Genomic DNA, 26,682 nt, shown 5'->3' on the forward strand with positions numbered 1-26,682 from the left:
ATGTGTTTGTTAGTATGTTTTAGTAAATGGTGCTTTCTCTCTCCAGATCCAGTTGTTGCTTCTCTTGCCCAAGATATCTTTAAGGAGCTAGCTCAGATAGAAGCCTGCCAGGGTCCAATGCAGATGAGGCTAATACCAACTCTTGTCAGCATCATGCAGGCCCCTGCTGACAAGATCCCAGCAGGGCTTTGTGCAGTAAGTGCTACAGTGGTACATGGTCGTAGCTGGAGATGATTCCGTGTTCTTTAATGTATAGGACGGCTGGTCTGCAAAGAATAGAACGTTGTTTTTAAACAATGGAACAATGACTTCGATCATTGGTAGAAGTTCCTCTGTGGAGAGGAGGCAAACTGCGTGTGGGGGGCACATGCTTCCAAAGTTAAATTTAACTGCCCCTCTGGCCTTCTTCAGGCTCTGCAGTGTATCCTTAGTTGTTTTGCTTTGACATAGCAATCTTTCACCAGTAAGAGTCTCCTCTTTTTGGTGGAATATTCTCCAGCAGGGTATGTGACTAGTCCTTGCACTTTTCTCTAAGGCTTTTTCTGCTTTGTATGTCACATATGTATAAATTGCTGGAGATAAATTATACAGGTTTATCCTTTCTATAAAAAGTCAGCTTACAGAAGATTAAGCATTGACTATGTAGAATGATTGTATGGATTTAAGTCTATAAACATCTTTATCAATATGCTTATAATCTGCCTATTGATTGGTCTGACTGTAACAATCATTCATGGGTAATTAGAGTAAATTTAAATCGATATAAACAAAATGGAACAAGTCAATTAGAACAGTTCTCTGGCTGTACCGATTAGCATGCATCAGGGTATCATGAAACTGTTTGCTGTATTTAAGTGGTTGCGCTGCTTTTAATGTTTGAACTGCCCTGGGAACTTTTGCAGCACGCACCGTATGTCCGTGTCAAATACAATGATGCTGTGAGTGCGTGACTCCAGGGTTCTCCGTTTTAAAAAAATATTCTAGACTGTAAAATCAGGATGTGATCATAGTGCTGGCTCACATCCCTCCGGTTTATGCCTTTGGTGCTTGCAGTGGTGGTGGGTAATGCTGACTTAGTGTACTATGGCTGCTGCTGTAACAGTGCTGCTTTTTGTGTCCCTTTCAGACCTCTATTGATATATTGACCACAGTTGTGAGGAATACAAAACCTCCTCTGTCCCAGCTCCTGGTCTGCCAAGCATTCCCTGCAGTGGCTCAGTGCAGCCTGAACACAGATGACAATGCCACTATGCAGGTAACGCTGTGGGGAGTGGTGAGGATTGCAGGGCTACGCAAGTCCAAGAGAGGTGACCAAGTAAGATAGGTCACACAGTCTTTAAGGGAGCCCAGGCACCTCCTCAGGAGTCTCTGCCACCTCCAGTTTATCATGAAAGTACTGCTCTTCAAGGGCCTGCAATGACTTTTACTAATCATTCCTGAATTTGGAGGACTAAAGTGAGTAAAGCAGCAGGCTTGACCTTTTTTCTATTTTTGGGGCTCTGGAGCACATGAAAAAAACAACCAACCAAAACCCAAATGAAAAAACTTTTCTTCCCCCTAATAACTTTTATCACACCTAGGAATGGCAGAGACTCCTCAGGCACATTGCGCGGCCATAGGGGAGCAATAGATGTCCTGTGTAGAAGACCTCCTAGACCTCCTCCTCCTCCTAGCAGTTTTCTCCTGTACTCATTTAGGTGGGAAGGGCAAACTTTGCTGTTTTCATCTCTTGCTTGTTAGAATCTCTTGGAATTTCTCTGGGTAACAAGACTGGTACAAAACTGCAGCTACTTCGGGTTTTCTTTGTATTTAGTAGACGATCCTCTTGAGAGCTGCCTGGGCAGTGAAGAGTTTTGTACTTGATAATGAGCGGAAGTCCAAAGAAGTTATTTTTAAATTTAGGCACTCATTTTACTTCACATTAGACAGCTTGGATCTTTTCCAGATGCCACCAGTTTGCTCATTGCTTTCATCTTGGTTAAGGGTCTCTCTTGAGTGCTGACAGGAGATGTCTTCCCATGCCTCCTTCGTCCCTTACCTAGAAAGGGAAATTCTAACGTGATAATTTTCTCATTTAGAATGGTGGTGAGTGTCTGCGTGCATATGTCTCAGTGGCGCTGGAGCAAATCGCACAATGGCATGATGAGCAAGGCCACAATGGACTGTGGTATGTGATGCAGGTGGTGAGCCAGCTTCTAGATCCAAGGACCTCAGAATTCACCGCTGCCTTTGTGGGCAGGCTCGTCTCCACTTTAATTTCGAAAGCAGGAAGTGAGCTGGGAGAGAATCTGGACCAGATCCTGAGAGCTATCCTGAGCAAAATGCAACAAGCGGAGACGCTCAGTGTAATGCAGGTGAGCAGGCTGGGCACCCAGGAGAATAAGTAGAAGTGTAAGGAAAAGAAATTATTGTGTGGGTTTTGTTTTTTTTTAATTGTGTGCCTGATTATTTATGGCTAGTGCAATTGGAGGTTCTGCATATCCTCCTGAAGTAGTCAGGAGAATGCCTGCTCTGTTCATACGGAGTTGTCCGGATTACAGAGTAAGCCAGATTCTTGTGAGTAGGCTTTAATGCATCTTAAATAGTCCCTCATGACCTTATGGTGCAAGCAGTGAACCTTTAGGAGGGGACAAGAACTGCCCAAGTATGAATGTTGTGGCAAAGGCAGCACATGGTTTTGAGTGTTTTTGTGCAGTATTCGAAGGATAAATGCCTGGGAGTTGAGACAAAGTGAACTTTTGGTGGATGGGAGGTGCAGTTGGCCTGCATCAGATGAGAGGCCAGACAGGAGCATCACCATCTGTTTTAGTCTTGACCTACTTCTGGTGGCACGCTTTTATGGAACGATTTTATCCCAGTGGTCTTCGTTCTCTCTCCCGTCTGTCTTGTCACTGTCGCACTTGGCTGAGGCTCTCGCTGCTGTATCCCTTTTATCCTGTGTACTTCTCTGGTTTTTGTATGTGCATTTTTCAAGCCAGCACATGGTGAATCAAGAAGGCTGTTAGATGTCAGCATAGATTTCATCTTAAAGCCTTGATTCTGCCCCATTCCCCACGTCCCCCCCGCCCCACTGTTGATTAACTGTTCAGAATGGCTCTCACTTTGCTCACTTTTTGGATTTAAAAGATTCAGAAGGTTAAATCTCAAGCAGTCACATGAAGCCCCTCCAGCCAGGGGAAGAGAAACAAGCTTTTCACAATGCTGAATCTCTTCCCTGCGTTAGCCTGAACTATGGACTTCTGGAGATGGGCAGCTTTTCCCCAAGGAAGCCTATGGGGATGCCCTCAGACTTGGAAACTGACATTTAGACGTACACAGTGTATGAATTCTGCTCCTGGTCTTTAAAACTCAGACTGTAAAACTGCATCTTGTTAAAAAACCCAACAACCCACAACCCAAAGACAAACAAAAATCCCATACAAACACCCAGAAACAACCCTTTCTAGAACTTGCAGTTCTTTCCCTAAAAGTTGTGTTCAAAGTGCACTCGGAATTAGAAAAGTGCTGCTGAATGTGATGATGTTGGAGAAGGGCGGTCCTGTGGTGGAGGTGATGATGGGAAATTCCTGGGGTGAAAGGGGAAGAGAATATGGGTTCTGGCTCTGGACCAATGACTTCTGTTCCTGAGCTTGATAATGAGACCCGTTTCTGCTGGGTAGGCGTAGAGGTAGAGCTCGGTGTCTAGAACCATGTGTACAGCTTCTGGTCTGTCGAGGAAGCTGGGGCAGTTGCAGCATCTGAGTGTTACCATATGATATTTTTGCTAATCAAAAGTCAACTGCAACCTCTGATATTTTTTAAGTAGGTTTTTAATCTTTGCTTTAGGGAGATTTGTTAGTTTAGGGCATGGGTGTGAGTAAACTTCCTCCTCCTCTGTTTTTTTGCTGCTGTTGACTGTAGTAGTTTATTGCCTGCTTTTGTAGCACAGAGCATCTTGCAGAGGGTTATACTTTCTCTTCCTCTTGGGGTTGGTAAGCACAGTCTCAGCTCTTGCAGAAAACTCAGTTACTTGAATATTTGATAAAACATTTTCAGCTATTAAATTATGTACAGCTAACATTTCCTTTCTCCTCCTGCAGTCTTTGATTATGGTGTTTGCCCACTTGGTTCACTCACAACTGGAACCGCTCCTAGAGTTCCTGTGTAGTCTCCCCGGACCAACTGGCAAGCCTGCCTTGGAATTTGTAATGGCTGAATGGATGAGCCGGCAGCACTTGTTCTATGGGCAATATGAAGGCAAAGTCAGGTAAGGTGTTTTCATAAGCAGGATCCATGCATTAACGCTACCTGACTGATCATCCCTTTGCAATTAAATGCACTGGGTGTGAGGGAAAGGGGAGCTGGTTCAGACTTGGATTAGTGTGTGCCAGCACTGGACAGTTAACTTTTCCTGCACTGTCAGTTTGGCTCAGGAGAGCCGTGGTAATTGGAGCAATCTCTCATCTTCCTCTAAGTGCTTCTCTTGCTGCCTGGTGTTTCTGTGCTGGAACAGCGTGACCCAAGGGGGAAAGGGTGTCTCTTGCAAGCATGGGAGTGCTTTGAGATTGAACTTCTGTGAACGGGATAAGAATAGCTTCCCCATGTGAAATTGCCTTTATTACTGTAGATTTTCAGGGCATTGTAGAGGGTTTACTAAGAGAATCTGGTGATTTCTCATTGATTTAATGATCTCTTAAAAGTCAATAAAGACATCATCTGAAACAGTTTTCTCTCCCTTTTGCTGTAGGAGCACATTTGTGTTCTGGTGGAGGCTGAGTACTATTTTCCAAAGCATGAAATGCTCTGTATTAATTTAAATTTTGCCACAGCTGCTGTCTTTGATTTTTCTGGAAACGTGAAGCCTAACAGACTACTTTTGGGGGTCTCACCAGCTGTTAACTCACTTCTTAATATGTGTTGGTATGTTATTGTTATAAGGTAGTCAAATAGACTGTGAAATAAATAATAAGAAAAAGCGTGTTTAAAATGGAAGTCTGTGAATGATCATGCAGAACAAGAGGCAGTCTGATGTGGGGACCTGGTGCTGTTTTCGGTCACACTTGCTCCATTTCATCCCTAAGAGCAGAGGTTTGTCCCCATTTTGACAGGGCAGGGTTGTCTGCAGGATCCCCTGAGACTGCTTATGGCACGGGGAAAAGCCAAGGCTGATGCTGAGAGGGAGAACAAGGTTAAACTTCATTGTTCAGTGCTGTCTCCATATTGTCCAAGATGAGAGCGATTTGTGTACGGATGACTTGGCAGAGCTCCACACTATATTAAACACTTTGATTTGGGTTATTTAAGGTGATGCTTATTGTGCATTGGAAAATGCTAGGTGTTTTCTGCATGCTGAAGAAAAACAGTGCCTGCTGAGAGGACCCTCTTGTTTAGAGTTAGTAAAAGGAGGGTGAAGATAGCTGACACCTTCTGTGTTCATCAGTCCCCATCCCTGTGAGTGGCAGGTTGAAGAAATGGCTATTTGCTCGTGACTTGTGTGATGAAAGGATGGGAAAACTTTGGGTAACTCGGGGGTGGCATGTAAGATCTGGGCCCAAACCAGCAGTATGGGAACTCAGAGCCATAGTGTGGGAGAGAAAAGAGGGTTTGAAGCGAAAGCACGCAAACAGCAAGTTCCATGGAGCTTCAGTTTGTGAAGCCAGGAGAGAGGTTTAAGAGTGCCGAGTGTAAATTGTTGGCCTTAACCTGTAGTAAAAGTCATCGTCAGTGTGGCTTGAAAACAGCCTGGAACTGGAGAAGGTTTGGAAGTGTGATGTAGAAATCTGAGCAGCAGAGATGGGAAGAACACATGAAGATACTGAGGGAGCAAGCTAGAAGGTCTGAGTGTAGCTGAGCTGTGAAGGACCAGAAATGGAAAAGGAGCTCTGAGACTGGAGAACAGTAGAAGAGATATTCATAGCTGCAGATCAAACAAATCACTACTTTCTTGTCATTGCTTTCTTCTTAATTCCATCTTCATCTGCACGTGGTGCTTCAAGAGCGCGTTTAACCTCGTGGCCCTTCTGAACTGGGAAAAACCTTTAGTGTACGTATGCACTGTTTGGTATTGCTTAATCCAAAGCTTTGGCAGTTTTTGACTTGCTGTGCAGGTCAGGAGATGAGTCCAGTTTTGGGTGCTGACATAAAACAGGAGAAATAGGAAAATTCTGTAATGCTTGTTCTTGCAAAAGTGTAGAAAAAAGGGCATCTGAATGTCTGCTCTGGACAGGTGTTCCCTATGAATAGCTCACTGTGAAAGCCAGGCAGTTTGGAGACATTCTTATCTCTAGCTTTCCTGTTCCCTGCTCCCCAGCTCTGTGGCCTTGTGTAAACTCCTTCAGTATGGCATCAACACAGATGACAAGCGACTTCAGGACATCAGAGTAAAGGGAGAAGAAATATTTAATATGGATGAGGGAATACGGACACGATCAAAGTCGGCCAAAAGTAAGTAATCATTTTGCTGTTTTTAACAATTTTCTTCCCTGTTTGTAGGTGCTATGAAAGGCCATAAAATCGATCTTGCGGATCGCACAAAGCTGTGGGAGATACTTCCTACAGAAGGTGCATGTTGTTTTTTAGAGCTAATCCATACATCATGTACTTAATGTATCTGTTATTTGCTTTAATTCTGTCAAAGACTGGTTTGGAAAACTCCTGGTGTCTCTGATTTGAAGTGGTTATGGGATAGGGAGTTATTCACGGCTGGTTTGTATCACCCCGTTCCATCTAATGAGATAGAATTGATAATTTCATGATGCCTAGTAGCTTCTCTGAGAGGAAAGTGTGTTTATTGAATGCAGAGATTTTTAAAAAGTAAAAGTGGTAGTTTTTTCGATGAGACAGACTTTCAAAAATATCAGCAATGATTTCAACAAATTAGAGACCACTTAAAAAGGAAAGCTGGGCCGGTCTCCTGCATAGGAGTTCTCTTAATTGGCTTAACCCCAAATCCTTGACTGGAGGTTACTGTATAGAGATTTGTATATTAAATCAGAGCGAGCACTGGGCAGGTTTTTTTTCTGGGGACTGAGCCCCGGCGGGGAAGACACCGGGGAGCCCCTGTCCTTGGGGGGTCAGCCAAAAACAGCACAAACCAAACAAACTCGGGTATTGTCTAGTCAGACAGAAGAACAGCACTCGCTAGCATTTGAGCAGCTAAAGAGTTAAAACTAGTGCTCCCAGTTTCTTTATTCTTTCTTTATATTAAAATTAAAAACAATCACCACAAAAAAAAGGCCTACTTTTAACAACTTTTAATAAAAAGCAGTATGAATATATGTATTTTCTCTCTTACAGATCCTGAACGCTGGACAAACATTCCTTTGTTAGTAAAAATCTTAAAATTAATAATAAATGAACTCTCTAATGCGATGGAAGCAAATGCATCTAGACAGACAACAGCAGATTGGAGCCAAGGTAGAATACTGGGTTTGCTTTTCCTTTGTGTGGCTTAAAACCTACTTTGTTATCTCCTCAGAAGCATTTCTAGTAATAAGAAACTCGCAATAGTACCTAGTGTGCCTGTAATTACAGAGGCTTAAATAGTGATCCAAAGGGTAAAATCAGCCTATGTATTCTTAAACCTGAAAACTATTTTGGGCCAGTTTGAAAGATGGGATCTGACCATATGCCAGTAAAATTATCCTTTCTTGGTGTATCTGGTTTGCCTTTCTTCCTCCCCTACTTCAGGCATCCGTTCTTGGGGCTGGTTTTTGCTTAGCTCCGGTTCTTGAGTTACTCATTCCAAAGGGATGGTAGAGGCTGCGGGTGTTTCCCTTCACACACCCGCGAGAGCGGGGACATTTGCCGAAGAACTGCGCAGTCCCCTGTAGAGTGGTCGACAGACTGGACCTCTTAGATTTTATTGATTTCTAGCAATTTTTGTTTTGTAAACAGATGATTCAAATGATATGTGGGAGGATCAGGAAGAGGATGAGGACGAAGATGAAAGCTTAGCAGGACAGTTCTTATCAGATATTCTTTCCACAAACAAGTATGGTGAGTAACAGCTTTAAAGCGCTTACTCGAAGTGAAAATAGAGTAGATGACATCCCAGCCAAAGTTTTGTTTCCTTGACAGCAGCTCAGCAGAGACTGCAGGCAAGGGGAAGGAAATACTACACTGGGATTTTGAATAAGGACTTTTTTTTCCTGTAAGAGGGGGTCATGTCTTTGAGTAACACTATGGTTAAATAACTGCATTTTTCACCTGAGAGTTCAGATGCTACGTAGGCTTCACGTTGCTGTGAGGTTCATGCAGATATTTCTCCTAAAGAGAAAATTGATGCTTCAGGATGTAGCCATGACCTTGGAATGACAGTGTCGTAGCAGTGGATGAGCTTGTTTATGGAGTGACCCTGAGAAATAATAGCTGCGTAAAGATGGAGTGGGTGTAATGTCTCCTTTCCTCTGCTCTCCAGTTTGCATATAGTCTTAGAGGAGAGAACCTTACAGGCAAATACTTACATTAGCACAGAATTGGAAATGTCTCACGCCGACATAAGGTTAAGGCATAAGATAATAGCACACGTAACTAACAAACCTGTTTGTCTAGTGTCCCGTGTGTGCTCGTCTCACCTGCGTGTTCCTTGAGACTCCCACTATGACCCTTCTTGTTCTGGGTGTTGTGTTTTCTAATCATCTGAACTCAAGGAGCAAATATTCTGGATGCAATTTTTTTTTCCTAGCAGTGCTGAAACTGTTTCTTTTTGGATCCTTGGATTTAAACAATAGTCTATAGAACACTTCCTGAGGTATTTTGCTTGGTTTGATGTTAAAACCTGCTGGTTTGCCTCTGACAGATGAGGATTACTATGAAGATGATGAAGAGGATGATCCAGATGCATTAAAGGACCCTCTTTACCAAATAGATCTCCAGGTGATGCTCTAGAATGAGTTTTTTAAATCAGATTCCTGTAATTCTTTATTAACTTAATTTTTCTATGTTGTACTTTAACAAAACTGTAAACACCAGTTAATTGGTTGTTGTCCCGAAGGTATCAGTTCATTGAAATTACTTTGGAAAGCGCTGAGTATTCCAAGAGTGCCTGGAGCTATTTTTCCTTATTGGATCAATATCTGTAACTTGGAAATGTGAATGAGCAAAACTTCCTGAACAGAGGGAGATGAGGCTTTTCTACCCATGAGCTTCACAGCTATATGCTGAAGTCAGAAGTAGATTGGAGACTGAACATGACAGAATTTCATACTCCACGGGGGGATGCTCCCGTCCAGTCTCAGCCCCTGTATGACACTTTGCTCCTGCTTTTTACCTCCACTGGGCAGCCGTTTGTCAGCCCTTCCTTCTGCATCGCTTTTCTCTTCCCTGCAATCCCTGTGTCTTATTTGCTGCATGTTGAGATTTATCTTTTGCTACGTGAAAGAAAGAGAATTTCCAAAGTGAGGTGATGCTAACTGGGTCTTTCTGTCTTCCTTTCAGGCCTATCTCACTGACTTCCTCTGTCAGTTTGCACAGCAGCCCTGCTATGCAATGTTTTCAGACCATCTCAATGAGAATGAAAAGCGAGTGTTACAGGCCATTGGTATATAAACCCACTCGAGAGATCATCCCGATCATATCTGAACAATATTTTTCTGGCTTATTCCACGTTTTATGATTAAACATAAAACATTTTCCAGTGTCTACCTGCTTGTTACAGGTGGATGATGGCTTCATTGCGATGTATTGAGCCTCATCTTAACACGAATCTGCTAAGGGAAGGAATACTAAGAAAGCAGCAAGGACAGAAGTCTGTAGAGCTTTGCACATTGGTTTCACCATGGGAGCACTTTCATTTTTCACAGTACTTTACAGGAAGTTCTTAAAGAAAAAAAAAACAACTGTGTCCTTAATATTTTTTAAAGCAAACTGTCTCTACCTGTGAAGAGACACTTAACTGAGTTTCCCACAGCACAGTTGGACAGAGAAAGGAATTGGGTCACTTACAGATTGCTTGGATGTGTCTTGAGAAATTGGAAGGTTGTTCCTCCTCGCGCTCGCGTAACACGTACAGGGTAAATATCTTGATCTTACAGCGTGACTTCTTTTTATAGAACTATAGACTCTTTTATCAGTGATGCCTGAATGGTATGGAACCTGTTTACGGGAGTTTGGATGGGAAGCCGAGACAATAAAACTGAATGCATATCCTCTTTCCTGTTGTGGATGGGGCTTTGTTGCACACATCTGCTGTCTAGTCCCATGAGAGCAGTTCTTTACTAACGCTTCTGTGTGCACATGCTCAAAGGAAGCTACCACTTAAATTTCTGTTCCTGTGGCATGTGGCTACTAAAGACTTTGGTTTTATGGAACACAAAGAGCCACAGTTTTTAGGGGGGAAAAAAACCTGATTGTATTTAACATATTTGTTCCATGACAGCCACTCTGAACTACTTTGCTTCCTTCACCCTCCTGTGTGTATTTTTATAGAGTGGTAAAATAATATTTGCAATTGATTTACCCATAAGAAGAGCGCGATGTATCTCGCAACACCTCTCTGCCTTTGGTTCCCCCTTGGGGAAAATGAAAATAAAACTATTAAAGTGTATATTGGTATCCTTCTCATAAAACAGATTTAAAAGGAACTTGCACTTGTTTCCTGAAGTCACTTTTTAAAGACGTATTTCTCCTTAGGAAACTTTCTATATGTGCCACCCAGAGGACGTAAGGGTGTTTCACAGGAGTCATCTGGACAGAAAGGGGGTCCTGTAATGGACGTGTCTTCTTCTGCTTAAAAGAAAAAGGATGCCCATTATAGAGTTGCCTTTCTTAAGAAAGGTACATGCTGTTCCTTTGTGGAATAATATGCTTCAAAGTTGTATCTAAAAACCGCGAAAAAGCTGGAGTAGTTCTGTATCTTACTGGTCTAACAGAATATAGCTTTTCACTTTTTTACCAGGAGGGGATAATAAATTAACTTTTTAACAGACAAAGATGCCACAATTTGTTTAGCATGTTTGGGGAAAATGGTGGAATAACGCTGAATGCCAAAGCAGACCTCGCTCCCCTCTCCCACCCCAACCCCTCCCTTGTGCCTGAGAAGGGGCAGAACGGGGCAATCCCCACCGTTGGTTGCCGACTGATCGGACCCATCCCGAGTTCTCAGTGGTTTGGTTGAATAGTTCTGTGAGAAGCCGAATTTGAAGCCCGATTTGTGTGTGTGTCTAATAAGGCATAAGCTCTGATCAAAAGTTTCCGTGCAGCTGTGTCATGGTATCTTTCTTCCCTGTGGATTCTCTGGTGTATGAGGATATCTAATTAAACTTTGTGCCATGGCCTCTTCAGTGGGAACGCTGTGGTTCTGTCTTCTGCCTAGACTTTTTTTATTTTTTTTTAAATCTGTTAGGAATTTTGTTTTGAGGCATTTGTGTGTCTCAGCTTTCACTGAAAAGGGCCAACAAGTTAAACTAAACAGTGCGGTCTCTTGAGGAAACAAACTAGAAGTAGAGGGCTGCAGTGGTGCATCCTGATGGCTGTACAGGAAGGGTCAAGTTGAGTGTCCCCAGAGTGACCGGCCCCAGTCCTGGGAAGAGGTAGGACCGTCTGGTTTTGCCCCATGAGTTGGCAGAAAGGCTCAAAACCAGTCATCCATTCTAGAGGTAAGTGAATACCAAACACCTGGAAGCACCTGGGTATGGTTTAGGGTGTCAGTTGTAAATGAAGCATGCTCAGGTCTGCTGAGGCAGGGCTTGCGGAGAGGTGCTGGCGGGGACTGACTGGTGTGTACCTTCGTGGTGCTTTAGTTAAGTTGGATGGTGGCTTTAAACAAAAGCGTGAAAAATGAGAGCAGCCTAGTACTACTGATCCCATTCCTCATCCTGCACCGAGAGATCAAACGATTTCTTTGCATTGCAAGGTCCCAAAAGTAGATGGGCCAGTGTGTTGTAGAGTTGCTGCTCGAGCTCCTCAGCATGTTGGTTAGAAGCTGCTCTTTGCTTTGCAGGCATTGGTGGCTTTTCCAGGAGTGTAGCTGGTGAGATGGGAAGGACTGGGGGATAAGTGGCTTCTGGGGACTCTGCACTCTCCCTCCTGCAGCACCAGCTCATGTGCAGCCCCAGCGGGCCAGGCCCGGTGCTGCTGCAGAGGAGCAGGGATGAGGTGTGGAGTTTGGGACCAGCCCTGGAGACAGTGGGCACAGGAAGAGCGTGGCCGTGTAGCACGCTCTGCTGCAAGCAAACTCCTGGGGTGCAGGAGGATTTTGGGCAAGAAATACTGTGACACAGGCTTCCCCTAGAAGGAGGCCAAATAGGATGTGAGAGCGACAGGGCACAAGGGAGGTGGTTTGAAGGACCTCTGCCTGGTCCTGCTGGTGCTCGCCCTCATGTAACGCCTTTGCCCTTATGCTTTCTCACTCAAGCGTTCCTTGCTGAAACAGCTCTGGCCTGGAACAAGGTGATTGCTCAGGATGAAAAATGCTGGACTCCACGGCGATGCATCCAAAGTCTGGTTTCGAGGTGCGGAGCACTGTTGTCTGCTGTTGGGAGGAAACTAAACTAATAGTCATAAGGTTACTAACACTGTGTTAGTTTAATGGGGAGCTTGTATTTTATAAAGTAAAACTGAAGGGTGGGATGCAGGCTACTGCCCAGCCCTGGGCATGTGCCACTGCCGATGTCGGTGCCTGGCACACACATGTCCAGTGGGGAGGAAGCCATTGTGTTTCTCAGGCTGGGTGTTGTCTTGCTGAATAGCATGAAGTGCCAACAGCCACAGACTGTAATTTATCTAGTTAATAGCTTAGCCATGACTCTGGAATGAGACTTTATGCATATTCATGAGTATTGTTCTTGGTTTGGTTCTTTTTTTTTGTATTAACAAATAAACTCTTTTAACCTCTAAACCCGCCTGGTTCCCGAAGCTTTATGGAGGCAGAGTTACCCAGCTCTGGGACCGCCCCGCGGCGGGGCTCGAACCCGGGACCTTCCGTCCCGCAGCGCCGCCGGGTGCTGCGGTCGCGCCCGCCCTCTCGGAGCGGTGCACGCTGGGGGCTGTAGTCCGGGGGGGGGCTGGGCACGCCGGGAGCCCCGGTCGCGGGGCACGCCGGGAGCTGTAGTCCGGCGGGCGGCCCCGCGGCTGCCGGGCGCCGGCGGGGCGCGCGCGGGCCATGGCGGCGGCCGGGGCTCCGGCGGGCGGCGCGGGGCGCTCGAAGGTGGCGCCGAGTGTGGACTTCGACCACAGCTGCTCGGACAGCGTCGAGTACCTCACCCTCAATTTCGGGCCCTTCGAGACGGTGCACCGGTGGCGCCGCCTCCCGCCCTGCGACGAGTTCGTGGGGGCCCGGTGAGCGGAGGGCCGCGGGCGGGATGGAGTGGGGGGAGTGGGGGGTGAATGTCCCGGCGGCTCCTGACCGCCGGTCTCTGCCGCCCGCAGGCGCAGCAAGCACACCGTGGTGGCCTACCGGGACGCCATCTACGTCTTCGGCGGGGACAACGGGTAAGGCCGCGGCGGGCCTATGGGGAGAGGGGCGGGAACGGGGGGAGCGAGACCGCCCTGAGGGGAGCGGGGTTGAGGGCAGCGGTGCCGCCCTGAAAGGAGCTGGGCCGGAGGGGAGCGGGGCCGCCCTGAAAGGAGCTGGGCCGGAGGGGAGTGGGGCCGCCTCTCGCCGGCTCCGCGGCCCTGCTCAGCCGCCTCTCCCGTTCCTCCCCGCAGGAAGACGATGCTGAACGACCTGCTGCGCTTCGACGTGAAGGACTGCTCGTGGTGCAGGTGGGCTGCGCTGTGCTCCCCTGGCTCGGCCCCCTCCCTGCCTGCAGGGCTGGCAGGTGCCTCATCGTTCCTCAGCACCTGGGTGCCAGGTGTAAAAGTTGGGGGCTCTACCTGAGGGAAGCATCACCCCCCACCCAGCTGCCATCGCAGCTGCGCGCTGTGTGGCCAAGCTGTTGGGGAGGCTGTCAAGTGTCCCCCCACAGCTCCTGCCAGCCAGGGGATGCTGGGCAGCACGGCAATGGGCAGAGTGGTGGGTTGTCACTGTTTGTACAGCCTGTAAGGGTGCTGAAAGGATGTGGGGGCAGAGAAAGGCCGGCTGCTGCAGCCCCTCAGGGCAGGAGAGGTGCCAAGGGGGGCTCACAAATGTCTTTGCTTTGCTCCTTTGCTCTGGACTGTGCAGCCTCTGTTGTCTTACCTGTGCCTCACTTGCTATCTCTGCCAAACAGATTTCAGCAGCATCGCGTTTGTAACCGTTTAAGCTTATAGCACGAAGTCTGTCATAAAATCTTAGTGTGATTGAGAAACCAAAACTAGTGGAAACACCCAGGAGCAGTGAAGTAACTTCTAGTAATTGTTTCTATTTTGAATCTGCACAATAGCTTTCAGTGCCTGAAGCATGACAAGGGTGTTTGATTGTGCTGTTCTAACTGTTGTGCAGGGCTTTTACCACGGGGACCCCACCAGCACCACGGTATCACCACTCAGCTGTGGTCTATGGGAGCAGCATGTTTGTGTTTGGTAAGACAGTGGCAGATAACAGTTGTGCGTGCTTGGAATGATAAATGTGCTGGTATTGTTTTGAAAAAAGAATGAGATGTTTTTAGGAAGTGGCAAAAGATCTAATTCAGTGGCAAATCCAGTATTTTTCATGGCTGACTTCGATTTCAATTTTAGCTTGGAAATACTTTTGCTGTTTTGTCTAAAATAAAGATGACTTGAGACTGGAGAATCTCCCACCTGTGGTAGTAGTTTGTTAGCCAAATATCTTCTCTTTGTGCGATCTAAAGTTAAGTTTGCTTCTAATATAATGCCTAGAAGTGTGTATGCTCTATTGCAATTGAGTCTAACGGAGTTGTTGTTGCCCAGGTGGCTATACTGGAGACATTTATTCCAATTCCAACCTGAAGAATAAAAATGATCTCTTTGAATATAAGTTTGCAACTGGACAGTGGACAGAGTGGAAAACTGAAGGAAGGTAAGGAGCTGACATTGTTCCTCCACGCTTCAAGCAGACGTGAGTGTAGCTCAGCAGACATTTAAAATGACACAGTTAGAATTGATTACAATGCTAATATTAAGGCTGCATGGCTATTTCTGCTATACTTTCTTGCTTAAAGTTTTCTGAAATTTATCTTTTGTTCTGAGGGAGTTTTTTTGCAAGGCCTCCATTCCAGAGTGTGCTTTATTGGAAATCTGACCAAAGTCCATTCTTCATGTTTCATTTCTGTGACAAAAGCAACGGGAGCAAAGGAAATCTTTTCTTCTGAATTGTTTCTTTTTCAAGGATAGCGTGAAATTTGTTGATTCCTCATAGTTTCACTTTAGTTTTATCAGAAACCAATTTAAAGCTTATTTGTAGTTAAATCTACGCATTCTTTTCTGAATAAAGTTGTATGAGTGCTCTGAAATGCACACACCTGCATGAAGAACCTTAAAGTGATGTGTGGTCACACAAATCAATTCAGAAGCAGATGAATGAGTTGATGATGTATATTTGGATCTGTTGAACACGGGTTCCTGAGATTCAGCTTTCCAAGGCAAAATCAAAACCAGTAATACATTGCTTCTTAAAGTCTACTTTGTGCTCATTTCGGGAGGTTATCCGTGACCCAACTACGTAGAATCACAGAATCATTTAGGTTGGAAAAGACCCTTGGGATCATCAAGTCCAACCATCAGCTCCACTCTACAAAGTTCTCCCTTACACCACATCCCTTAACACCGCATCTAAACGAGTCTTAAACACACTCAGGGATGGTGACTCCACCACACGGGTGTCTTTACCACACTCGCCTATGGGACATACTGTCTTTACCCACAGTTCATTACGTATTTGAACTTTCTGAAATGCTGATTTTCGTAGCGAGAGGGAATGGGACATTTATTATTGTGATCTGTAGAACATTTATTTATTTATTATTGTCATCTGTAGAAAGGGATGAGAAGTACCCAGTCCATGCTTGAGTTACTGTTGCTCACCTCTGATGAGCGTATGTTATATGTTAAAACAAGACCACGTTAGTAATTCCTCTTTCTGGTTATTCTAGCAACTCTGAACATTTCAGAGTGTAATTCTTATTCATATTTTACAAACTCGAACGTCCTTCTCTTTCCCCACAGTCACAAGCGTGCAGACTGCACAAATGACCTCAAACAAACTAATATTGCGTCTGCTGGACGTGAGGCATCACAATTTTATTCAACACTTCTTGGCTGATCTCGTAAAAACAACAAAGGGAGGAGAAACTGTAGGATTGATCTTTTATTGTGGACACTGTGTGTCAGGAGCGCCCCACTAAACAATCTCAAATAAGCGCTGTGAGCTCTGTCTCGGGTCTCGTTTATGTGTTCCACTTTCTTAGTGCCTGGAAATATGCATGGGATTTTTATAGCACGAGTGGATTGCCACTTTGTCATAATGGTAGTGCTATTAGTTGTCCCACTAGTTGGCTACTTTCCATAAAATACTTCACAGTATTTGAGGCTTGTCAAGGAATTCATTTTTTTTTCTTTTTTTTTCTTTATATGTTAGTTTTTCTCTAATGAAGGAAGCAGAGTGTAAAGTTCAAAAACATACCCTTCAGAGGATTGCTTTGTGTTTTGACGACGTATGACAGAAGCAATTTCTTGGCTTGAAGCCATTTTGTTTAGGAGACTTTATTCTTCTTGCACGTGTGTTTTAGCTGTCATGCACAGTTCTTACAGCATCTCTGCAGGTGATTTAAGAATATTTTTTCTTAATTTTCTTAACTGCAGATTGCCAGTTGCGAGGTCAGCTCATGGCGCCACAGTGTACAGTGATAAGCTGTGGATCTTTGCAGGATACGATGGCAATGCACGGTATGTGGTGGGGTCTCTCTCTCCTTGGGTGCTTTCGTGAAATCCCAGTCTCTCACTTTTCACCTCTGTAGAGACATTTTCCTAGAATCATAGAATGTGTTGGGTTGGAAGGGACCTCTAAAGGCCATCTAGTCCAACCCCCCTGCAGTAGCAGGGACATCTTCAACTAGATCAGGTTGCTCAGAGCCTCATCCAGCCTGGCCTTGAATGTCTCCAGGGATGGGGCCTCCACCCCCTCTCTGGGCAACCTGGGCCAGTGTCTCACCACCCTCAGTGTAAAGAAGTTCTTCCTAATGTCTCATCTAAACCTGCCCAGCTCTAGTTTAAACCATTGCCCCTCGTCCTATCGCTACATGGCCTTGCAAACAGACCCTCCCCGGCTTTCCTGGAGCCCCTTTAGGGACTGGAAGGGGCTGGAAGGTCTCCCTGGAGCCTTCTCTTCTTCAGGCTGAACCCCCCCAGCTCTCTCAGCCTGTCCTCATGGCAGAGGGGCTCCAGCCCTTGGAGCATCTTTGTGGCCTCCGCTGGACCCGCTCCAACAGGTCCATGTCCTTGTGCTGAGGACTCCAGAGCTGGACACAGCACTCCAGGTGGGGTCTCACCAGAGCAGAGCAGAGGGGCAGAATCACCTCTCTGGATCTGCTGGCCGCACTTCTTTTGATGCAGCCCAGGATGCCATTGGCCGCCTGGGCTGCAAGCGCACATTGTTGGCTCATGTCCAGCCAGCTCATCCACCAGCACCCCCAAGTCCTTTCCCGCAGGGCTGCTCTCCATCACATCATCCCCCAGCCGGTATTGATAATGAGGATTGTCCCGACCCAAGTGTAGGACCTTGCACTTGGCCATGTTGAACTTCATAAGGTTTGCTTGGGCCCACCTCTTTCATATACCAAGCGTTTTAAACACATCGCTGGAGCTTTGCAAGACTCAGCCTGTTGTTGAGCATTACATTTTTGCATCTCACCAGTTCATGTTCAAATAAGTATGTGTTTAAAACCTAGAAATCTGGTGACTCAGAATGGCTATGGATGTATAATTTGACACCCTTCTTGATTGTAAAGATGCTAAATGATCTTTGGCAAATTAGCATTTCTCAAAAGATACCTGCAACATGCCTTCTGATGTCGCTGAAGACTTATGGAACAAAGCATGGATTTTCTCTGAAGTCATATGACAGAACTAAGAACAACATGTCAGTTTTTTATTTGAAAAAACGTGATACTCTTGGTGGGGTATTGCACTGAAATACCAAGATTATTTAGATTGAAGGGAGAGAAGATTTTGGATGGGAAGGGACTGGAAATGAGCAGTACTGAAAAGGTAGGGAGAGTCTGGTGCCTTGTCCCAGATGGTGGCTCTTTGTGTTGCTGTTAGTCTGTCAGGGAAGAATCAATTCTAAACACATATTTTTTTCTCTGTCTTGATGAACTTGAGAAGTATTTTATGTTGATGCACAATATTTGCATTATGAGAGCACGTAGAGATTATCACAAACCAGGAGGTGCCTCAACATGCTGGGGTGCCTCTTCTGAGGAGAATCTGCATAAAAGTTATCCGTTCCTCAAAGTCTCCAGGAGAACTGCTGGTAATTGGAAAAAAAAAGAAGGATCTTTTCTTTATTTCTGGAGGAGGAATTGGAGAAAGATGCATGACTGTGGAATTGCTCAGCTTCAGCTTAGGGAGTTCCCCAGGGACCGCGAGTAGCTGGAAGGAGGGATTGGGTGAGAGGAGCTGTCTAATTTATGTTAAATATGTCTAATCGTGTTAAAAAACGTCTTTCTGTGGAACATGAGCCTCCAGGCAGATTTGAACAAAGGAAGCATCTGTAGCTGTCTGTGAGTAACTGGTACTGGGAAAAGCACAGTCAGATATGTAGCAGTCAGTGATGTGTCAGGTTACCCACTTCATCCGTGCTGTGTTTGAGGGAGGATTCAGCCACATAAATAATTACCGTGGTCAGTCTCGGGGGTTAGCAGGGATGGGTAGAAGAAGGCAGGGTAATAAGGGGTATTTCTGTAAAAATCCTGAGGACTAAATAGCTCAAATCCTTAAGTTCCCGGCAGAGGCGTTGTGTGTAACTGTTAACTGTAGTATACTTGTAACCAGAAAGATGCTAAAGCGACCTTAGGTGGTGGTATAAAATTAGGTATAGCACAAAAAGATTCTAACGTTTTTTTCTGTTAGCGAAAGTAGGAGATTCTTCCTGTGCAGCAGAAGGAATGCTGATAAAATAGGATCTCTGTCCTTCCAAGTCCATGACCTAAAAATTTCCAAAAAAACCCCTGTTTCAAATCAAGCATTTTTTGTGTTACAACCTAGGTTAAATGATATGTGGACAATTGGCCTACAAGATAGAGAGCTAACATGCTGGGAAGAGGTAAGAAGCTTTAATTGGAACTAACACATAGAAATTATTTGGTTTTTTGGTTTTCATACACAATTATTTAAAATTTCCTATGCTGAACTGCACTGCTCTCTCTTCAGAATGTATTTGTCACACAGCTGAAAAAGAAACAGTTCAAATTTAATTTTGTTTGTATATTTGGAAAACCAAGCGTATATAGTGTGATTTTTGCTTGTGAATCTGTGAAATGGACCTAGAGTGCCCATGGTGGCTTTGCTGTGCCTTCTGTAAGAAAGAAGTGGCTGCATTTCACACTTTAACCACTGCCATGGACTGGGAGCTTTGCTGGCTGGCTGTCAAGATCAGAGTCCTGATCCTTGCAGTATCAGGGGCTTTAGAAATGTGGCCTCCCGTCCTTTTTATCCACAGTAAAATTAGTCTGTGCAGACGCGTAAGCACAGCATTAGTTGATTACCTGTAGCCAGATTTATAGGGACTTGGCTGTCTGCAGCCGTTGCCACCATGTGGTCTGTCTGCCTGCTGATGCGTTGCATGGTCCTGCAGCATGCTCAACGTGCGGAGTTGTGCGCTACAATAATAAATTTTTAATTTTGAACTTCATTATCTTTCAGATTGAACAAAGTGGTGAAATTCCTCCTTCATGCTGTAATTTTCCTGTGGCTGTTTGCAAAGACAAGATGTTTGTTTTCTCTGGCCAGAGTGGAGCAAAGATTACCAATAATCTCTTTCAGTTTGAATTCAAGGAAAAGATGTAAGTGTAGACAGTTAAGTCGCACAAAATCCACATAATCCTTGACTACTTGAGCTGAGAAATGCACAGACTTGAGATACTGAGGAAGAATACTGCATCTTATGATGGGTAGATAAGCGTAGATAAGATAAAACGTGGACTGTTTTAATGAGACTTTGTTGTTTGCTGTGTGCATCAGCTAGGTCGAACAGAAAGTTTAGTAGATTCACTTTAAACAGTAAGTATGAATCTTAGTGTATTCAGAGTGGGTTGTCATATGACTACCTGATTAAAACCGGACAGAGGTCCTGTGAAGTGCCGGTTCATAATGAAATCACTGGGGAATGTAAAGTGCATAGTATCTTTTAAAATCTTGAGCATTCAGTTTGAGATGTTCGGTGTGACTCACTCAGAGTGTTGATCATTGCTCTGAAAGCGTGGCCTGTCTGATGTGGGAAAAATGCCAAGAAGTGGGAATATAGACACACTGGGCTGTTCTGATGACCTGGTCTGTCTGGTTACTGGGTGAAATGGAACCACAACTGAAACGACAGCTAACGGCCTCCAGACCTTGACTGAAATCATGATGTTGTAGCGAATAAGCCATGCCTTACCAAAATGGGCTCTGGTATCAGCATGGTGCCCTTTACTTAGAAGGGTTATCTGTCAAAATGTGTGATGAGAGGTCACCTATTCCTTCCCAGGTTGTGGTCTTTGAGCTGCTGGGGTTTACATAAATACATCTGGGCTATAGAACCATGTTGCCTTTATCGCGTTTTCAGTTAGAAGTTTAGCAACACGGCGCTGACGTAGGTGTCTCATATCTGCAGGATTAGTCGTTGCCTGTTCTCACGCAGGTTCGATAAGTACTGTAATAGAGCTCCTCTTCTTTATTCTCACAGTCTGAGAGTTAGAAAACTTACTTTGCAGAAAATGATTGTAAAAAAAAATGTACTGTTTTATGTTTATTGTCTCAGTTGGACACGAATTCCTACCGAGCACTTACTTCGAGGCTCCCCTCCTCCTCCACAGCGAAGATACGGCCACACAATGGTTGCGTTCGACCGGCATCTCTACGTGTTCGGGGGTGCTGCAGATAACACGCTGCCCAATGAGCTTCACTGCTACGACGTGGACTCTCAGACCTGGGAAGTTATCCAGCCCAGCCCAGACAGTGAGGTAAAACGTTCAGCACTTGTTTTTTCCTTTTATACTCTGTCTTTTTTTGACCCATTTTTGCTGTCAGGCTATGGACGTGTTTTTGACAAGTACATTGACTTTTAGTTAAATAGTAATAGCTCCTTCTCACCGATGGTTCAGCAGCTGAAATACTGTGGGCAACAGTCTTTAAAAATTAGTCAGTGTGGACACATTTAAAACTTTGCTTAGTATTGTCTGAAGAAATACCATAAAACACTTGTAATTCAAGTTGTGCGTCACTCCTTACTTGACAAAGCTTTGTAATGAATTCACTGTGTGGACCAGTGGTTGTGTGGTTGGCTGTGTGATGCTGTTGAAGCTGAATTCAAACCTAGACAAGGTTTTATTGTTTCACTGTAATAATGCCTGTGTGCCTAAAATCTTATAAGTTCTGTAATTAGATGGTATAGCATTTCCCTTTCAGGTCAAGTCCAAGGTGTTTGCTACTGTAAAATAATAATAGAGATCCTAGGAGGGCTAAAAAATGGCTTTTCTGAACATATTTGCATTAATAAGATATGTAAATTTAAAAAGTTAAGTTTTTTACTCCATGTAAAAAGGCAGTGGACCACCAAAGGTCAAGTAGACACTCCAAATGAGAAAATAATAAATAAAAAAAAATGGATGGCGAACATGTTAATGTGTTTCTTTGGGGCTACTCATTACAGTGCAGTGATTGTATGATAAAACGTCAAATTTTTTTCATAGCTCACTCGTAGATACCGTGTCTGGGGTAACCTGGTATTTCAAGTTGAAGTGCTGAGGGTTCGCATGGTTTCAGGATGCTTTTCAGTTCACGTTTCAGTGGCCTCTGATCATTTCACTCCCAGAACGCACAAAAAAGTAGGTTTCTGGAAGCCTGTGCTAATATGTGTCTTTCCTGGATTTAGAATGGTTATGTTGACTGTATTTGTTAATTTTAATAGATTTTTTTCCTTAAGCCACGTTAAAATAGTGCAGCTGATGTAATAGTGGGTTTAGAGTGTGTTAGCTGATCTTTGGGGAAGAAATATTTGATGTTTGTGTGCTCTACAGAGCACTACAGAAATTAAAGTTACAGCTTAAAGAGATGAATATTACATGAATTAGGATCAAATGCAGCTTTACTGATTTTGCCGGAATTGGCGTGACAGAGGTGCTCACATCGTTGGCTGTTGCACAGTGTTTTAGTTTGTTTGCGTATAACTCAGCATTTGATGAATAGGAAAATGCCATTTACACACTGCTCTTCAATTAACAATGCACGCCGGCCTCATTTTGAAAAATTATTTGACGACAGTATTTCATGGTAGCCTGTTTTATGCTTTACAAAGCTGATTTCTTTTCCCATAAAATTATTAAAACTGCATCTCCAACTTTTTAAAGATACAGTTGCCTTCAGGAGCGTAGGTTCCGTTCTGTTCCTGCCAGCGTTACCATTTGGAAGGCTTCGCCGGTCACTGGTTTTTCGCGATGTGATTGCTTATTGCTTTTAAGAGCAGAGCTGCTCCTGACAGTGTTGTAGAACAGCATTATTGCCTGACTCATCCCCTGCTAAATTCCATTTCATATTTCAGAGCCCTTCTCTTGGGCTGTCTGTAATTCCAGGCGGGTGTCTGTCTGTCGGTTGCGTGCACTGTACTTTGAAGTTTCAGTTACTGCATCCAGAGACTGATTTTGTAGAAATGGGAAGTGAGACTGAAGCACTGTTGAAACACGTGGTAGTATATTTTCTTAAGAGACTGATTAACTCCAAGATCTGAGAGACTTTGGGTATTTTAAGTAAGTTTTAAATTATTTAGTGTGTTCTGGAGAGATAACTAGATCATTTCTCATAATTGTTTTCCTGAAGTTCCTGTGAGCTTTTGGCAAAGCCTTTTAACAGTGGCAATGAATCTCTAATACCGTACTCTTCCCGGACACTCTGAACTTGACATTTCCTTTCTTATCCATATCTGTGAACAAAATTATTCACATCAAGTTGAAACAAAATAGAAGACGATGAGTGCAATGCTGTCTCAGCACTTGAAGGATTCTGCTTGTGTGTGAAGTGATGGCGACCTCTTTACTGTGCAGCAGAATAATCTGTCTTGGCTTCTGATAGCGTTGGGGTTTTTTTTGTTTTTCTAATGGATGGATGGATTGTACAGCGTATGTCCTTCTTGTATTTTTCTGTATTGTGTTATATGATCTTAGAAATGCTGCATTACAACTTTGCTTAACGGCACAATAGCTAGGTTAACTGTCATACTTACAATCACGTGACAGATTTCCTTAATTCTTTCTTCTTTTGGACGTTTAGCATTGAGTGGGTAAAGCCTCCAGAGTCCAAAATAAGAAGGCTTTGTGCTGGTTTAGCTATTAAATCAGTAGCTTTGCAGAAGAGATTTCTTATGCTGAAGGAGAGAGACTGCTGCCATTCCAGTCTTTTCTTGTTCTCTGAACTAAGACCGAGCCAGCCCTGACACACTTTTCAGAGTGATCCAGGTAGTGATTTGGACTTTTCAGATGTACATACGCCAGTAACAGAAATAGGCTGTCAGGTAGAAATGATACTTGTCCCTGCTACCCTGTTATGGGCAACGTGGAAGGTGACAAGTGACATGAGACTGAAGAATCTCAAGATTTTTACCTGGGGAAGGTGGCACAATTTGAGCATCAGTGGCGCAGGGTGAGTTCCAGGAAGGTTGTAGAAGCAGTTCTTGAGGACAGGCAGCAGTCAAGTATCAGGTGCAAGACTGTCTTAGTCTTGCGTTTTCTGCATTTTGGGTAAACAGAACAAAAACTGGAAAGGATTCTGGCTGTGGCCCTGTTCTAGTTCTCTGCCCGGGTCTCTTGAAATTGTTGACAGTGCTTTGCTGTGGCACGGAGGGTGGGAAAATGGCTTAGTAAGTAGAAGAGGAGAAGCTAAAGTGGAACAGGTCAGTGCTTCAAAAATAAACCAGGGACTCCTATTTTATGCTTTTAGGATGTCTCCAAAATGAATATCAAGACATGCTTTCTGAACTGCACAATTGCAATCCATAGCTCTTCGTGCCTTCGTCTTCATGCTATAATATATGTACATATATATTTTATAGAGCATACAGAGCTATTCTCCATCCCTTGTGTTAGATGATCCTCACAGTTGGGGGTTCTGCTTTTCTAAGGCAGTTGGAGGAATATCACATCTGAGTCCATGCCTGCCTGCGTAACACTGCCAAAGCTTCCTGAGGCGCTGGGTTTCCTTTATACAGGGCTATCAGAGGATTGAAAAATAATTTAAATGTATTTTCCTGTTTCTTTACTGGCCTTGAGTTTTTTTCCTGTTGAACTCAAAATATCTGGCTTTCTGAAAAGGATTGGAACAGCATAAAAAATCAGCAGGCAATAAGAGGGAAAATGCCCTATCTCGCACAGTTGGTTCCCAGCAGGCAGACGGTCACATGCGGGCACCCAGCAGTCACGGCTTGTGCTGCAGCAGAGCAGTGTATTGCAGGGACCAGCAGAGGAGCTCGAGGTCCAGGAGGGACGCACGTCCGTTTGTAGACACAGTCCTGCAGAATCAAAAACGATGTGTGGAACCAGGCGGTGCCTCATAGAGGATGAGATGTCATAGGAAGAGGAAGCAAATTCTCCTTCCTCGCAATTCTTGAAGAAGGTCAGTGCGTGGGATAGTTGAACTGTCTGTAGGTCGCTCCCCTCTTACCGGGTAGGTGAATTACCATCATCTCCCAGTGACTGCAGGCACCGGCGAGCAATCTCTCTCTCCTGAAGTTACAAGAGAAATCTCTAAAACTTGGCCTGCGAAACATTTTAGTCTCACAAGTAGGCCTTTTAAAGTCAAGAGCAATAAAAATTTCTGACTTTCAAAGCTCTAAATTTTTGTTTTAATAAGCAAAACGGGAGGTTAATGTGTTAGTAACCTTCTTTGGCTTACTTTGAGGCACAGTTCTGGATTTCTTCAGATGATGTGGTTTGTGGGCAGCTAAGAAGGATTAAAAGGATTTAGTCATCCCACTGTGGATGAGTCTGCCATAGTCTCCCTGTGCAGAGATCAGTTACGCTCGTTGAGGTATCTCCAGGCAAAAGAAACACGTTATTATGAGAACAAACCCCTGAATTCCTGCAGTGAGGCCCCTGACAAGATCTGCCTTCAGATGTGGTGAGTGTAGTTGTCAGGGTATGTGTTCTGCTAGGAGAGATAAAACTTAGCATTTCACACTCTAGACAGGAGACCGATTGATTTATGTTTATAAATCATACGTAGTGTTCAGACTTGCATCCCTTTTAGAAAATATTTTTTAAAACTTTAGGATCTTCGTACCAGTGACCTTTTTAAGTTTGTGCTCCGTAAGCTGGAGAGAGACATCTTGAAAATGTTAATATTTATAAAAACCTGGTTATCAGAGTAACTGTAGTTAAGATTGTTGCACAGCTCGATTTCTGTGTGTCAGGTCTACGTTCATATCCTTTTTGAGGGATGTTTTTTACACGTTTCTACAGAATTCTCCCAGAGAAAGCGGGATGCAGGTGTATGTGGGTGATAAGCAGAAGAAATATATTTCTGTAGCTCACTTACTGGTGAGAAATTAGAGCAATACAGCGTTAACATGACTCCCATTAAATGGGTATAAAGTTGGATAACTGAAAGATAGGAAATATGGTTTCGAATGAGGAGTAGTTACTCGGCTTAGGTCCTTTAGGGACTGGTTCTTGTTGTTGCATTGCTATAAACTTTTGTCAATGACCTTGAAAGAAAACAGAAGATCACAGCTTTCCCCTAATAGTTACTAATTATCCCGAGTTTTGCCAATTGATGATTAAAATAACAGTCCACTCAGAGTGATTTGGATTTCTCCTTACGGTGGGCACAAACAATACGTATTTCAGTATGCGCGTAAGGCAGTACGTCTAAGAACAGGGCGTGTGGTCTATGCTGAATAGTTTCCCTTACAGCATCCCTGGAAACAATGACTTAAAAACTTTAGTCATTGTGGGTAGCTGAGACAAGCTCCCTGCAGTGTAAAATGGCTGGAAGTGCTGATGGTGTTCTTGGCTCCAGAAGCCGACGTAGGGTAGTATCATTTAGTCACATAAATACATTACACCCCTGTTTATTAGATAGATCTTCCAGTATGATATCTCACCACCTTGTGTTCACAAATCAAGGAGGTTGTTCAGAGAAGAAATCTGAAAATTATTAAAGGTTGGGAAACACAGTGACCAGCTGGGAAGTGTAGTCTTTTTTAGGGAAGGTTTAGAAAATTAATTCTTCACTGGCCCACCTGGGGAAGAGAGGCTTTTTAATCTGTTGATAAAAGATAAAGCACAATCCAGTGGCTTAAAGTTGAAACTAGAAATATTCAGACTAAAAAAGAAGGGAAATAAAAGTTTACAAATTGTAAAGAGTGAGGGTAATAATTCATTCAAAACATTTTATCAGAGCTTTTTGGTAGATTATTCACTACCTCTACACGAGAGTTTGGTGTTTTCCTAAAAGAAAGGCTCCATTTCAGTACTACTTCCAGGAAGTCTTGTAGGTTGTTTTATGCAGGAAGTCGGATTAAAATCCCAAAAGTACTGTTATAGTAATTCGATTTTTGAATACGCACCACGGTGCCCAAAAGAAGCGAATGGTTGGCCACTTGATTTTTGTCATCCGTTGTTAGATTTCGGTATGTGA

General features: G+C 44.1%; 2 protein-coding genes across 4 annotated transcripts in view; both read left to right on the plus strand.

Moving 5' to 3' along the window:
• Positions 1-12,808, plus strand: part of IPO9 (importin 9) — a 41,167-nt gene extending 28,359 nt beyond the window's left edge. Inside the window, exons 16-24 of the mRNA XM_074564103.1 lie at positions 47-195; positions 1,127-1,255; positions 2,079-2,354; positions 4,080-4,246; positions 6,290-6,423; positions 7,276-7,395; positions 7,876-7,977; positions 8,780-8,856; positions 9,418-12,808. Of these exons, the coding sequence (XP_074420204.1) occupies positions 47-195; positions 1,127-1,255; positions 2,079-2,354; positions 4,080-4,246; positions 6,290-6,423; positions 7,276-7,395; positions 7,876-7,977; positions 8,780-8,856; positions 9,418-9,528 (1,265 nt within the window). The 3' untranslated portion in view covers positions 9,529-12,808. The remainder of the gene's footprint in view (positions 1-46; positions 196-1,126; positions 1,256-2,078; positions 2,355-4,079; positions 4,247-6,289; positions 6,424-7,275; positions 7,396-7,875; positions 7,978-8,779; positions 8,857-9,417) is intronic.
• Positions 12,809-13,032: 224 nt separating this feature from the next.
• The window catches only part of LZTR1 (leucine zipper like post translational regulator 1), a 38,176-nt gene continuing 24,526 nt past the window's right edge, over positions 13,033-26,682 (plus strand). For 2 of the 3 annotated variants that reach the window (XM_074563962.1, XM_074563964.1), the window contains exons 1-9: positions 13,033-13,257; positions 13,348-13,410; positions 13,627-13,683; positions 14,342-14,421; positions 14,770-14,878; positions 16,660-16,743; positions 19,063-19,120; positions 19,720-19,859; positions 20,816-21,017. In XM_074563962.1, coding sequence (XP_074420063.1) covers positions 13,082-13,257; positions 13,348-13,410; positions 13,627-13,683; positions 14,342-14,421; positions 14,770-14,878; positions 16,660-16,743; positions 19,063-19,120; positions 19,720-19,859; positions 20,816-21,017 — 969 coding nt within the window. In that variant the 5' untranslated portion in view covers positions 13,033-13,081. The remainder of the gene's footprint in view (positions 13,258-13,347; positions 13,411-13,626; positions 13,684-14,341; positions 14,422-14,769; positions 14,879-16,659; positions 16,744-19,062; positions 19,121-19,719; positions 19,860-20,815; positions 21,018-26,682) is intronic. The other variant, XM_074563963.1, reaches the window with a different exon arrangement.

The sequence above is a fragment of the Larus michahellis genome, chromosome 21 (genome assembly GCF_964199755.1).
Source record: "Larus michahellis chromosome 21, bLarMic1.1, whole genome shotgun sequence".
NCBI lineage: Eukaryota > Metazoa > Chordata > Aves > Charadriiformes > Laridae > Larus > Larus michahellis.